This window comes from Podarcis bocagei (assembly GCF_964188305.1).
Source record: "Podarcis bocagei genome assembly, chromosome: 5".
NCBI classification, from domain to species: Eukaryota; Metazoa; Chordata; class Lepidosauria; order Squamata; family Lacertidae; genus Podarcis; species Podarcis bocagei.
In genome coordinates, this window is record NC_138129.1 from 45333428 (window position 1) to 45345389 (window position 11962).

The following is an 11962-nucleotide window of genomic DNA, read 5'->3' on the forward strand; positions in this document are numbered from 1 at the left end:
AGCTGCTTCTGTCGAACCAGAGCAGCGCACTGAAACACCGTTTACCTTCCCGCTGGAGCGGTACCTATTTATCTAATTGCACTTTGATGTGCTTTTGAACTGCTAGGTTGGCAGGAGCAGGGACCCAGCAATGGGAGCTCACCCTGTCACGGGGATTCAAACCGCCGACCTTCTGATCGACAAGTCCTAGGCTCTGTGGTTTAACCCACAGCACCACACGTATCCCAGTTATTTCTTTAGATTTCATTATTAACAAACTGTTAATTTTGTGTTTAATGAAAAGGACACTTAAATATAATTAATACATTGCTTCAGCAGCATCCAAAGCATAGCCTGTCATTTGCCCAGTTTGGTGCCTTTGTGAACATCATGGCCAGCACAGAATTAAGCTTTGCAAAACATTCTGCAGCAATTCTGCTTATATACAGTATATGCTCATCATCCTTTACACTTACCAACATGATCCAAGAGCAGAGGTCTGAAAGTTGAGTCATCTTGGATGACACAGGGCATCTGAAGGGGAAACCTGGTTCTCCAGGAATGATGGAAACTGGTCATTCCCCAAAAGGGTGCAGCAATGGAGGAAATGTTTTGGCATCAATCTCCTGCTCAGCTGAGTATAAGATTGATTCAACTGGTAAGGCCCCTCAAACTCAAGTGAGGAACACTGTGCTGTAACTCATACTCTAGAACTGTAGTCTTCTACTTTTTCAGGCTCACCTATAACCCAGACATGCATTTGCAGAATCATTTATTTAATACCATATATTTGTCTGGTGGTAGCACTGCTGATAAGTCCCACATTAAAACACCTTGGGATGCAATATTGGGTCCAACCCACAACTGAAGATCAATGCTCTAGAAAACAGAGACTCCACATCATGCCAAATATGTCTCATGACTATAAAAGAAACAGCTTCTTCCATAGAGAAGTTGTGCCCTGATGACACTACCCCTCCACTGTTTTATAAAAATGATGCAGACCAGGGGTAGGCAACCTAAGGCCCGTGGCCCGGATGCAGCCCAATCGCCTTCTCAATCCGGCCCGTGCATGGTCCGGGAATCAGCATGTTTTTACATGAGTAGAATGTGTGCTTTTATTTAAAATGCATCTCTGGGTTATTTGTGGGGCATAGGAATTTGATCATTTCCCTCCAAAAAATATAGTCCAGCTCACCACATGGTCTGAGGGACGGTGGACCGGCCCACGGCTGAAAAAGGTTGCTGATGTAGACTGTTATGTCATAATTAGACCAAAGCGATCCAAGGGTTACAGTTCTATAGTATGTATGATGTCAGGCTTGGCTGTCCCTGAAAAGAACCACAGTTCTGTTATTTGAGAGGGGGAAAGAGATCAGCTACTCTTATCTGTCCCTGTTAGTTTTATGCTCTACCATGCCACGGAAGTCAGGTTCAAATATATGGCCAGGTAAGCCAGTTTTTGTGGGGGTTTTGCTGGGTACATGCTGTTAGTATAATCTATTTAGAATTTATCATCTGTGTGAGTTCATACCACTTAATATTTCAGAGTTCATGCTCAGGCCCACCTATCTCAATGTGACATTCATCAAGTGCCAACAATGTCCTAGGTGCTATACATAAAAGTTAAGCAGTCCCGAACAAAGGATCTGCAAGAGAATGGTGCAAAGATGAGTCAGGGATTGGCAAATGACTAGGAATAGTAGCACAAGGGAGAGTCAGCTGGCAGTTTTGTGGCAAGCTACATAATGGCATGCTACACTACAATGGTACCTCGGGTTACAGATGCTTCAGGTTACAGACTCCACTAACCCAGAAATAGTACCTCAGGTTAAGAACTTTGCTTCAGGATGAGAACAGAAATCGTGCAGTGGCAGCGGGAGTCCCCATTAGCTTAAGTGATACCTCAGGTTAAGAACAGTTTCAGGTTAAGAACACACCTCCAGAACGAATTAAGTTCTTAACCCAAGGTACCATTGTACTTATAAAGGTCCGTCCTGGAAAGCTGTCTGTGGACAAACAAGATGAGCGCCCCAACCCCATACAGTGGTACCTCGCAAGACGAATGCCTCGGAAGACAAAAAACTCGCAAGACGAAAGAGTTTTTCGTTTTTTGAGTTGCTTCGCAAGACGAATTTCCCTATGGGCTTGCTTCGCAAGACGAAAACTTCTTGCAAGTTTGTTTCCTTTTTCTTACAACCGCTTGAAGAGGTGCAGTTGCGCCTTGACCATGCTTCACAAGACGAAAAATTCGCAAGATGAAAAAAACTCGCAGAACGAATTAATTTGGTCTTGCGAGGCACCACTGTAATTACCTTTGACTGGACTTTGGGGTCCTGGGGTCCTTTACCATTTTGTAATTTTTAAAAACACCTAACTCCATAATTTTCAGTCATCAAGCAACAGGGCTGTAGAGGTCACTATGGTGCATTAGCACCATCAAAAAGGAGAAGCAGGCAAGGGAACAAATACAGTGGTACCTCGCAAGACGAATGCCTCGCAAGACAAAAAACTCGCAAGACAAAAGGGTTTTTGGTTTTTTGAGTTGCTTCGCAAGACAATTTTCCCTATGGGCTTGCTTCGCAAGACGGAAACGTCTTGCAAGTTTGTTTCCTTTTTCTTAACACCGTTAATACAGTTGCAACTTGACTTCGAGGAGCAACTCATAGAACGCGATGTGGTAGCCTTTTTTGAGGTTTTTAAAGACTTTGGTGATTTTTGAAGCTTTTCCAAAACTTTCCCAACACCGTGCTTCGCAAGACGAAAAAAATCGCAAGACGACAAAACTCGCGGAACGAATTAAATTCGTCTTGCGAGGCACCACTGTAATAGCAAAAGGTGTGTGAGGCAGCAGAACCCATTAAGTCTTAAAAACGAATAGCTCTTAATGATCAAGAGTGACTAAAAAAGGTGCACATGCCACACAATACTGATCATGGCATTGCTCTGAAAAGACTTTCGTCCCCATGCCCTACAATAACCAAGCCTAAGTACATATTCTTACCCTCTTTAGCCCTGCCTCCACTTCCTTCCCTTCTGTCAAGACTGTAAGCTCCACAGGGCAAGGATCTGTCCTTTTGCACTCTGCAAAATAGCAGACACACTAATGATGGTAAGCAAATAAATAAGTCCCTCTCACCATTTTTAATGTATGGTAATTAAAGTAGCATTACTGACTTCTTTCCCTACAGCATCTTAGCAATGGAAGGAAGCATTCTCCAGCTGCATAGCACTTAGCACCAATCTGCTGCTCTTGAAGTGGTATCCCAGCTTAAATGTATTTATTTATTTCTTAAATTTCTACAGCGCCCTTCACCTGAGAGTCAAAAGTTGGTTTACAATATCAAAAGGCAAAAATACATACCATAGAAACAAACGAAAAGAATACCCATCCTGTGCACACAAAGGGTGAGTCATTAAAGGCCATAGATTGTTTAATTAGTCAAAGGCCTGGGAGAAGAGGTACTTTTATTAATTAAATTAAATTAAATTAAATTAAATTAAAGCAATTTGACTAATGCAAGCACTTGAGCCAATCCATAAATCATTCAGAAATTAGAAGAGAGAAAAACCTAACTTGATTAAGCTCTAGTTCAACAAGCAGCATAACTTGTTTCCTTTCCTCTATGGGTGCATAAGGTGGTGCTGCCCCCTCCATCACCGATTTGTTTTGACCAAGGAGAACAGGTTCGTTCTGGTTGCACCTCTCTACAACCTTGGGTCACTCGCTATTGTAGGACCACAACTCTCATCATTCCCACACAGCTTAGCCAATGCTCAGGGATGATAGGAGTCGTAGTCCAAGCTCCTTCTACTTTCAGCACTACTTTCCATGCTCCGGGGCTAAGCCCTGTAACTGAATGCAGGTCCGAGATTGGAGCCTCCTACCTATAAGATACATCCTCCCTCATCACCACCATTGTTAAGAACAGCACGTGTGTATACTCTCTTTCTCGCTCTGCTCTCAGGCAGAAGAAGACGACTTGAGCCAAATGGGCCAATTTAGGAATTAAAAACGCACGCAAATGGGAGAAGAACTACAATAAAATAAGCACTAGTTACACTTAGAAATATATATATATTTGGAACACGTGATTGAACCTCCCCAGCGCCCGGCGAGTAAACACACGTGTGTGCTTTTCCTGGTCCTGTCTACCTGCAGCGGCTTTTGGCAATAGCTCGGACGAAATGACGTTCTACCGCTCAGGATTTCCGGGCGTTGCGAATAGATTCCACCTCGGTGTATTTCCATGGCAACAGGGAGGCTCGGCACACAAGAGGAGCGCCCTCAGCTTGGTCATGGGACAACGCCAGCTGACGTGGGAGCTCTCAGGTGAGGCGGGCACGGATTGGCCAGAACGAGTGTGAGGCGAGCAGGTCGCCCAGGGGCGCCAGGCGAGCTCACGTCTCCCTTCTCCCCCGTCCGGGGAATGGGCATCTGCTGAAAAGGGAGCTTTTGCTGAGCTGAAGCTGGATCTTTCCCTGGGACAGTTGAGCCCACCCCTTTCTTTCGCCGTAGTTACACACCACATACATCGAAAGCACATAATTTCCCTCAAAGAATTCCGGGCACTGTGGTGTGTTTAGCGTTGTTAGGAAATGTAACTCTGTGTGGGGTTACGCAGAATTATTTGAATTCTACAGAACGTGCTTTCGAGTGTGTACACAACCTAAGCGTATGGCCATTTAGAGTCCCCAAATGAGAAGTACACACCAAGGGTAGCGGTAAACCAATAGGGTTTTTTACCCTCTGGTGATACTGTAAAACTTGCAGTTGTCTGCCCAGGAATCAGCTGCAGGTTGCAAAGGATTCTGGGGCATGCTAGCAGACCATGCAGAACAGTCTTCGTCATGCGTGGAGCCACAGCAAATTTTTCATGTTTAACTCTACGCAATGTAGGGTAGCAATCATAGAATTGTAAAGTTGAAAGGGACCCTGAGGATCATCTAGTCCAGCCCCCTGCATTGCAGGACTATGCAGTTGTCCCATACAGGGATCAAACCTGCAACCTTGGCATTATCAGCACTATACTCTAACCAGCTGAGCTGTCCACCTCTTTTACACACTTTACTGGGAGTGAGTCCAGTGGAATTCAGTAGGACCCCAAGGTCAGAGTGGTTCTTGCTTGTATGTTTTTAACATTTAACAATGAAGAGAGATCACACACAAAAATAATTCTCAGTCCTGGAGCTGAAGAAGTCATTTCTGTTCACTTGTCATTTCTGTTTATTTCCATCCCTGCCTATAAAACATCCCATTTTAATTCTTATTGATTACTAGTTATTCAAACATTTCCACCACTGTGTATGATAATGGAATTTCATTGTTCATTTGAAGTTTGATGTCCGCCAGCATTCCAATATGCTTTGACTGCAGTTAGCTCCCAGCCTGAATTCAGTACAAGGGGCATTTCGGGAGAAGTTCACATCTGCGGGGTCACCACCACTACCCTGGGACTTCCCCAATCTTGCTGCCACATCCCCTCCCTAATGATTGCAGCATCACTGCTAGGAGGACACTGTAGCTTCTGCTCCCCCTCACAAGTCACTGCTGATGACCGTACAATTGACAGAAAAACACGCCATACCTTCATTTATTTTTGTATCCCATCATTTGTCGGTAGTAGCAGTACATGCTGCAAGTCGGATGGTATTCTTTCTAAATGACACTCATAACTATTCCTGGTTTTTGCAGCTGCACAGCAACGAAATTCATTTGGATCGTGTCAGGAGAGAAGAATATTCCCCGTTTTTTACCCTCCAGATCGGTTAGGCAATGAGAATGTGCCAATTAAAGGTGATCCTGATCGTGGACCTGGAGCTTATAACTATGCAGAGGTAAACTATACTGCCTTTGATTTAGCTGTATTTTCTCTTTATGTATCTTCACTTTGAAGTAAAGAAAGGAAATTTGGTACCTATACTCTCGGTGGAACTGCTTCTAAAAATGGGCTGCCCTTTGCACTGTCCCCCAATATTTTGTTCAAGTTGGCACCTATGCCCCTATCTCACAGCATTTTAAGGATGAAATGTTTCAGGAACTATGTACACTGCTCTTTGGAAGAAGGGTGATGTATGAATATAACAAATAGTAAAGTATATAAAATGTGTAGCATTGTAATAACCAAAGTGCTTTTCTTTCCTAAATAAAAATTAATAGAAGGACAACCTTCTATACCAATTGGCTCGCAGACCAGAGAGTACTAAAGGTTACACCATGGGAGCAAGAACAACCCCACGTTTTGGACTACTCAGCAAGGTAAAGACTGCTTTCAGTCGTTACTGTACTGTGTTTTATATAGTCTATTATACTTCCTCTACAATAGTCCTGGAATAATTCCATTGACTTCAATCTGGCCTCAGCATGTCTGTCCTGAAGTAAGCTGTTTATGGAATTAGATGTCAGCAGGTTTTTAAAAATGTCCTGAGCCATGCTCTTTAGGTGCTAAAAGGCTCTGCTTTTGCCAGTTCTTAAACTTCAATCTTTATTTGTTACAAGTATTGTGCCACTAATGAAATCCTAATTGATAAATAGTATGAGTTGTAGCTGATTGAGCAATTAATTAAATATGATGAAAAAAGCATTTTCTAAAGAAAAAAGCAGCAATTCTTTGCTTTAAGTGATAGAGATATTGCAGCAAGCATCCTCTTAGAAGAGGCATTCTCTGTTCTCCATCATGCAGGGTTCAAGGTGGCAGAACACATGCTTTGCATGCAGAATGAGGGCTGAGAGCAAAAGAACTCTAGCTCAGACCTACCATTGTCAGATAGAGTAGACAGTACTATGGACCAGTGCACTAACCAGTTCACTGACCCAAGATAAGGCAGCTTCAATGTCAGAAATTTAGTATTGCCATTAAATTACAATACTTGCTGAACTTTCCTTTGCCCAGGAAAGGAAATTAGGGCTGCAGTCTTTGACACACATTATTGAGTAAGACCCATTGAGTTCAGTAGGACTTATTCTGAATAGACCTGGTTAGGACTATGCTGTAAACTTCAATGAACCGAGTGGAACTTAATGAGTATGTAACTCCATCTTCTTCCTGGATTGTCAAGTCAAAATGAATCTGTAGTGTGTGAATTACAGCATGGTCCACAACAGTGCAAGAGACCCTTTCACCTCCCTCTCCAAGATGGATCTCTGCCCTACTTCCTCTGTCTTCTCCCAGGAATCCCTGCTTCTGGACTCACTTTTCCTGCTCCCTCAAACACATAGTTACCCTGACAACCTTTGACATCTGACTTCCCAGCCCAAAGGATCCTCCTATGGCCCATCAACACCTTTTTTATAATGCTAACAGGTCTGCTCTTCTTTCCCATGGCCAGCCAGGAGAATTTGCATAAGCCAGCCCAGGAATTCCCTGAATTCCCTGTCTGGCACAGTTCTGAACCTTAATATCCCAGTTAATCAAAATCCTAGTATTTATTCCTTTCTAGTGTTTAGCGGGACAACCCCCTCGCCAGTACTATAACAATATTTTAATAGAGGATTTGTCTTGTAACTTAATTTTATATGCTCCATTTATAGCATGTGACGCCTGATCCTACTGCATACCAGTCTATATGGATCAGAGACCACCACAGACGCCACCATCCAACACATGTCTCTTTTTGCAGCAATATGCCACGATTTTCTGAGAAGCTTCTGGACAAAGACTTTTATCCTGGGTACCATTTTTCATTTCTTGAATTACAAAGCTTCCCCTTATAATGAGAGCAGCAAGGTCTTAACGAAAGCTCAGGTGGGGCCAAGGATTATAGTCACCCAAACTGATAATGTAATGCAGAATCCTGACAAGATGGAGGTGCTTTTGGTGGGTGATTCCCTGCCCTGAAATTGATGAGGTGGCTGTTCTAGATAGGGTTGCAATCCTCCTGAAACAGCAAGATCAGAGCTTTGGGTACTCCTTGGTCCAGCATTGTCACTTGAGGCCCAGGTGGCTTCAGAGGCAAAGAGTGGCTACTTCCAGCTCTAGCTGATTCACGATCTAGTCCTGGACCAGAATAACCTGGCTATAATCATGCTTTGATGCCCTCTATATTAGATGACTGTAATACACTCTACATGGGACTATACTTGTTTACTAACCAAAACAGGGTGGTCCAGCCCACATCCCCTAAGCTGCATGCAGTCCTTGGCAACAGTCAAGAAAGGCCATCTTAAAGCCTTAAAAATATTTTTTTTCATCATGTGTTGTTAAACAAAAGTGCATACACTTGTTTGTGTACTGAATTTGTTTAGTAACTAAATATGTTAAATCTTTAAATCTTGTATTCAATTATATATATTTAATTAAATATATCAATTGTGTATATTAACTAATATTAAATATATTGTGAACACTTTAATTTACAATATAGAAATTTAATTCAGTGTGTGGCCCATAGGTTCTGTGTAAAAGTACTCTTGCAGCCCACTTGGTATGGAAAGTTGGACTGGTAGCCTTTTTTGAGGTTTTTGAGGACTTTGGTGATTTTTGAAGCTTTTCCAAAGCTTTTCCGACACCGTGCTTCGCAAGACGAAAAAAACTGCAAGACGAAAAAACTCGTGGAACGAATTAATTTCGTCTTGCGAGGCACCATTGTATCTCAATGTATTAATGTGGAATATGTAACGTGCACAGTATAATGGACCATATTAGCTCATTGAAGAAATGATGCAAGGACTTTTCTCTCTAGACCTGGAACATATGACCCATACGGCATGCCACACAGGCATGTCACCTGGCCAGGGAAGTTTGGGGCTCCAGACTGGTCTTTAATACCAATGCCAGCAAAAAGAACGCTGAAAAGTGAGGTATGAAATTCAGACACAGTTTTCTAAATGATCATTGTGACTATTTGGGGATTAAGAATGTTAGAATCTCAGACAGACTTGATTTCAGCAAGGGAGAGCCATTTTTTTCAGGGCTGTATCTGTCATGAACTGGCTGGGTACAGAAGAGTGGTTGGAGGCAGCAGCTGGGAAACCCCCAACAGAACTCCTAAAGGGTGAAGGCTCAGAACCAGGGGATTGGTGGTGGGACAACAATGAGTGGTCAGAGGGAGAAGAGGGAGCAGAATGGGAGGAGTAGGTGCCAGAAGCTGATGAAGTAACAGGGTTTAGTGAGCAGGAAGAGACTGTGGCAGGCAGCAGTCCAGAATCAGAGGCAGAAGTGGAGGCTGGAGAGGCTGGGGGCCAAGAAGCAGAGATGAGGCAATCTGCTGAAGAAGCCAAGGGGTCTCTCTCCTGTTGTGACCAGCTCCCCGCCCCCTGGTCTCCTAGAACCCTCTGAGGTATAAAGAGGGCAGAGCAGAGACAAGGTGTTGGAGTCTCAGACTGCCTGGGAAGGACCCGGGAAGGAATATACTTAGAGATCTTTCAGAAGACAATAACATACATTTCTTTCTGTGGAATTCCTTTGTCTCACATGGTTTGTTTGCTGGACATAGAGCTATAGATAGAAATCTTCACTAAAACGTTTGCTTCTTTATTGTGCTTATTGAGTTTTTGAACACTGAATATATTTTATATTTGTATTTGTTTTAGCTGCTTTCGGACAAAGAGTTTAGGAAGCACCGGAACCTAGTGGCCTACCTGAGCATATATTACAGTGATTAATTACTCTGGTTGGAGTCGTTCCTCTTCTGTGTACTTGGACTACTAATTTGCCTTTGTTTTGTTTTTTGTTAAAGGAAATTTAGACTTTGTTAGTTGTTTGTTACTCTGATTCAGTTACCAGATTGCTTCATAAACAGCTGTCTTGTTATGCCTCTTACCTTCCTAGTTTTATTGCCTAGTTCAAAACTGTTGATTTTATGTGAAGAACTCATAACTGTGAAGCCAAAAAGTATCTTAAAATGTAGGTGTCTTGACTCTTGCCTGTTGACAACAGCTATTCCAGCCCTTCAGTTTTCCTTCCTTGCTGCATGTGCCAGTCCTCCCAGTTTGCAGTCAGTTAGGCTTGGAGAATTTGTAAGAGAAGCACAGATTGCCACTGACTCACTTTTATTTGTAGACCAACTTTGGAAAATATTGCCAACATTTTGAGTTATGAGGTCACAGTGCCCACAAAAGCCATGTCAAATGCGAGTCACTACTGCCTGCAGCAGCACATCCTGGTGAAATTCCCAGATCCAGATTCTCCCATACCTTTTACTTCTTGGCTCTCCCCATGCTACTTGCACCACAAGAGGCCCTGGAAGCATGTGGCTCATTTATCTGCTGTTATTGTGTATGATATGATGATAGGTGGTCTGGCATGTATTTCCAAGCACAACAGTGCCTGCTTTCTATCTCTGCATGTGGCTGTATGTGTAGTTTCATTTTTCTTTTATGCAATGTTCTCTTCTTTTGCATAATGCAGTTACAGAGGCTGAAATTTGAAGTAGGCAGCAGGGGAGAGGTGATTCTTAATGCTGTTCACTCTTGCTGCTTTACCACTGAAAAGTGCACCCCCCACACAAAGAGACCCTCTGCTGGGGGAAAGAGAGGCTTGGTTCATACCAAGCAGCAAACCATGGTTTCCCTAGATGAACCTCAGGTTTGTGCAATCTCTCCTTCCTTCTCTACTTTCATGCCTGTGGAGAGGAGACCTTTATATTTTAAACTAACCAGTTTCTTGAGATGTCCAAACTTGGATTAATAAAATGAGATCAGGAACCACAGTTCTAATTTTGCTTGTTTCACTATTCAGAGTTTAAACAAACCACAGTTTCAAAAATTCTGGCATCATGAGGAACTATTGTTCTTTTAATTCAACTGTGGAAGCTTTTGATCTTCTCCTTGACTTGCATGAAAGAGGAGGGATGGGAAGGAGCATGTGAGCTTAAGACTCTTTAACTTGTTCTCAAAGTGAAAAACCATGGTTTCCTGTTAAGTCTGAACTGAGGCACAGGTACTTTACTTAGGAACATATGTTTGCAATATGTTATAAACTTGTACTCATGGTATATTAATATTTCATTGTGAACTACTGTAGGCTCATCCATACAATCTGATCCTTGATCTGTTCTACAACATGGGAGGAAATACATACTTGATAAGAAACATGTTGATAGACTACTGCAGCTTTCTCACTCAGCACTGGTAGATAGTATATAGCTAGCCCACAACCTGCTATTTGTTGCTGTTCTTGTCTTATCTATGGCATCACAATAAAGTGGGTTATATCAAACACTGCACAAGCAGTGGCCCACTTGAACAGTGGGACTTCCTCTTCCTCTCCTTTACTCATCCCCCCCCCAGCAGGTTCAGCGGGTGCTCTGAGAGAAAATGCCATTGCACAAACAAAACTCTGTTGCATGTGCAGAATGGCAGCGTTGGATATAACCCAATAGATCTATATAACCCTCCCTATATATGGAACTTACAGTTTCCTTTGGGAACTCCCGATTTCTCTAAACATTGTTTACACTTAACTGTTTCACGTGGGAGCCTTGTGATTCCAGTGGAGCCACATGCTGATATATCATTTCCTACAGTTCCTAAGCACGACTTCCCTTATACATCTTGCAAGCTAGAGGGTTCAGGTTAGACAGTCCGTAAAACTATGTGCCTTACAGCAAAGAAGAAATATTTACAGTTGACAGAGAAAAATTCAAAGTGAAATAAGGCCATATAGTGCTTGATGTTCTACCACCCATCCAGTCCCTTGCTTTTTATTATAATTAGTAATGTGTCATTAATAGCCAAATGTATTTGTTTTACTGCATAATAAAATTCAGAAAATTATTCTGTGTGGTCAGTGTGTATGTTTTTCATTTTCAAGGGATTAGCATATCGCTCAAGTAGTATGAATTTCATTGGCAGTTAATCTGATACGGAATGTGTAACTCCATTCTGTCTACAGATAGGTAGCCGTGTTGGTCTGCCATAGTCAAAATAAAAAAATTCCTTCCAGTAGCACCTTAAAGACCAACTAAGTTAGTTCTTGGTATGAGCTTTCGTGTGCATACACTTCAGGTATCTGAAGAAGTGTGCATGCACACGAAAGCTCAT

At 42.5% G+C, this 11962-nt stretch overlaps 1 protein-coding gene across 1 annotated transcript; it reads left to right on the forward strand.

Annotated features, from left to right (window-relative positions):
- The first annotated feature begins 1289 nt into the window (after nucleotides 1-1289).
- On the forward strand, nucleotides 1290-11695 carry CIMAP3 (ciliary microtubule associated protein 3). The gene is made up of 7 exons (XM_081193567.1): nucleotides 1290-1429; nucleotides 4142-4312; nucleotides 5675-5817; nucleotides 6140-6238; nucleotides 7511-7650; nucleotides 8662-8779; nucleotides 9512-11695. The coding sequence occupies exons 1-7, from the start codon at nucleotides 1396-1398 to the stop codon at nucleotides 9581-9583; spliced, it is 777 nt and encodes a 258-aa protein (XP_081049693.1). The 5' UTR covers nucleotides 1290-1395; the 3' UTR covers nucleotides 9584-11695.
- The last annotated feature ends 267 nt before the right edge of the window (nucleotides 11696-11962 follow it).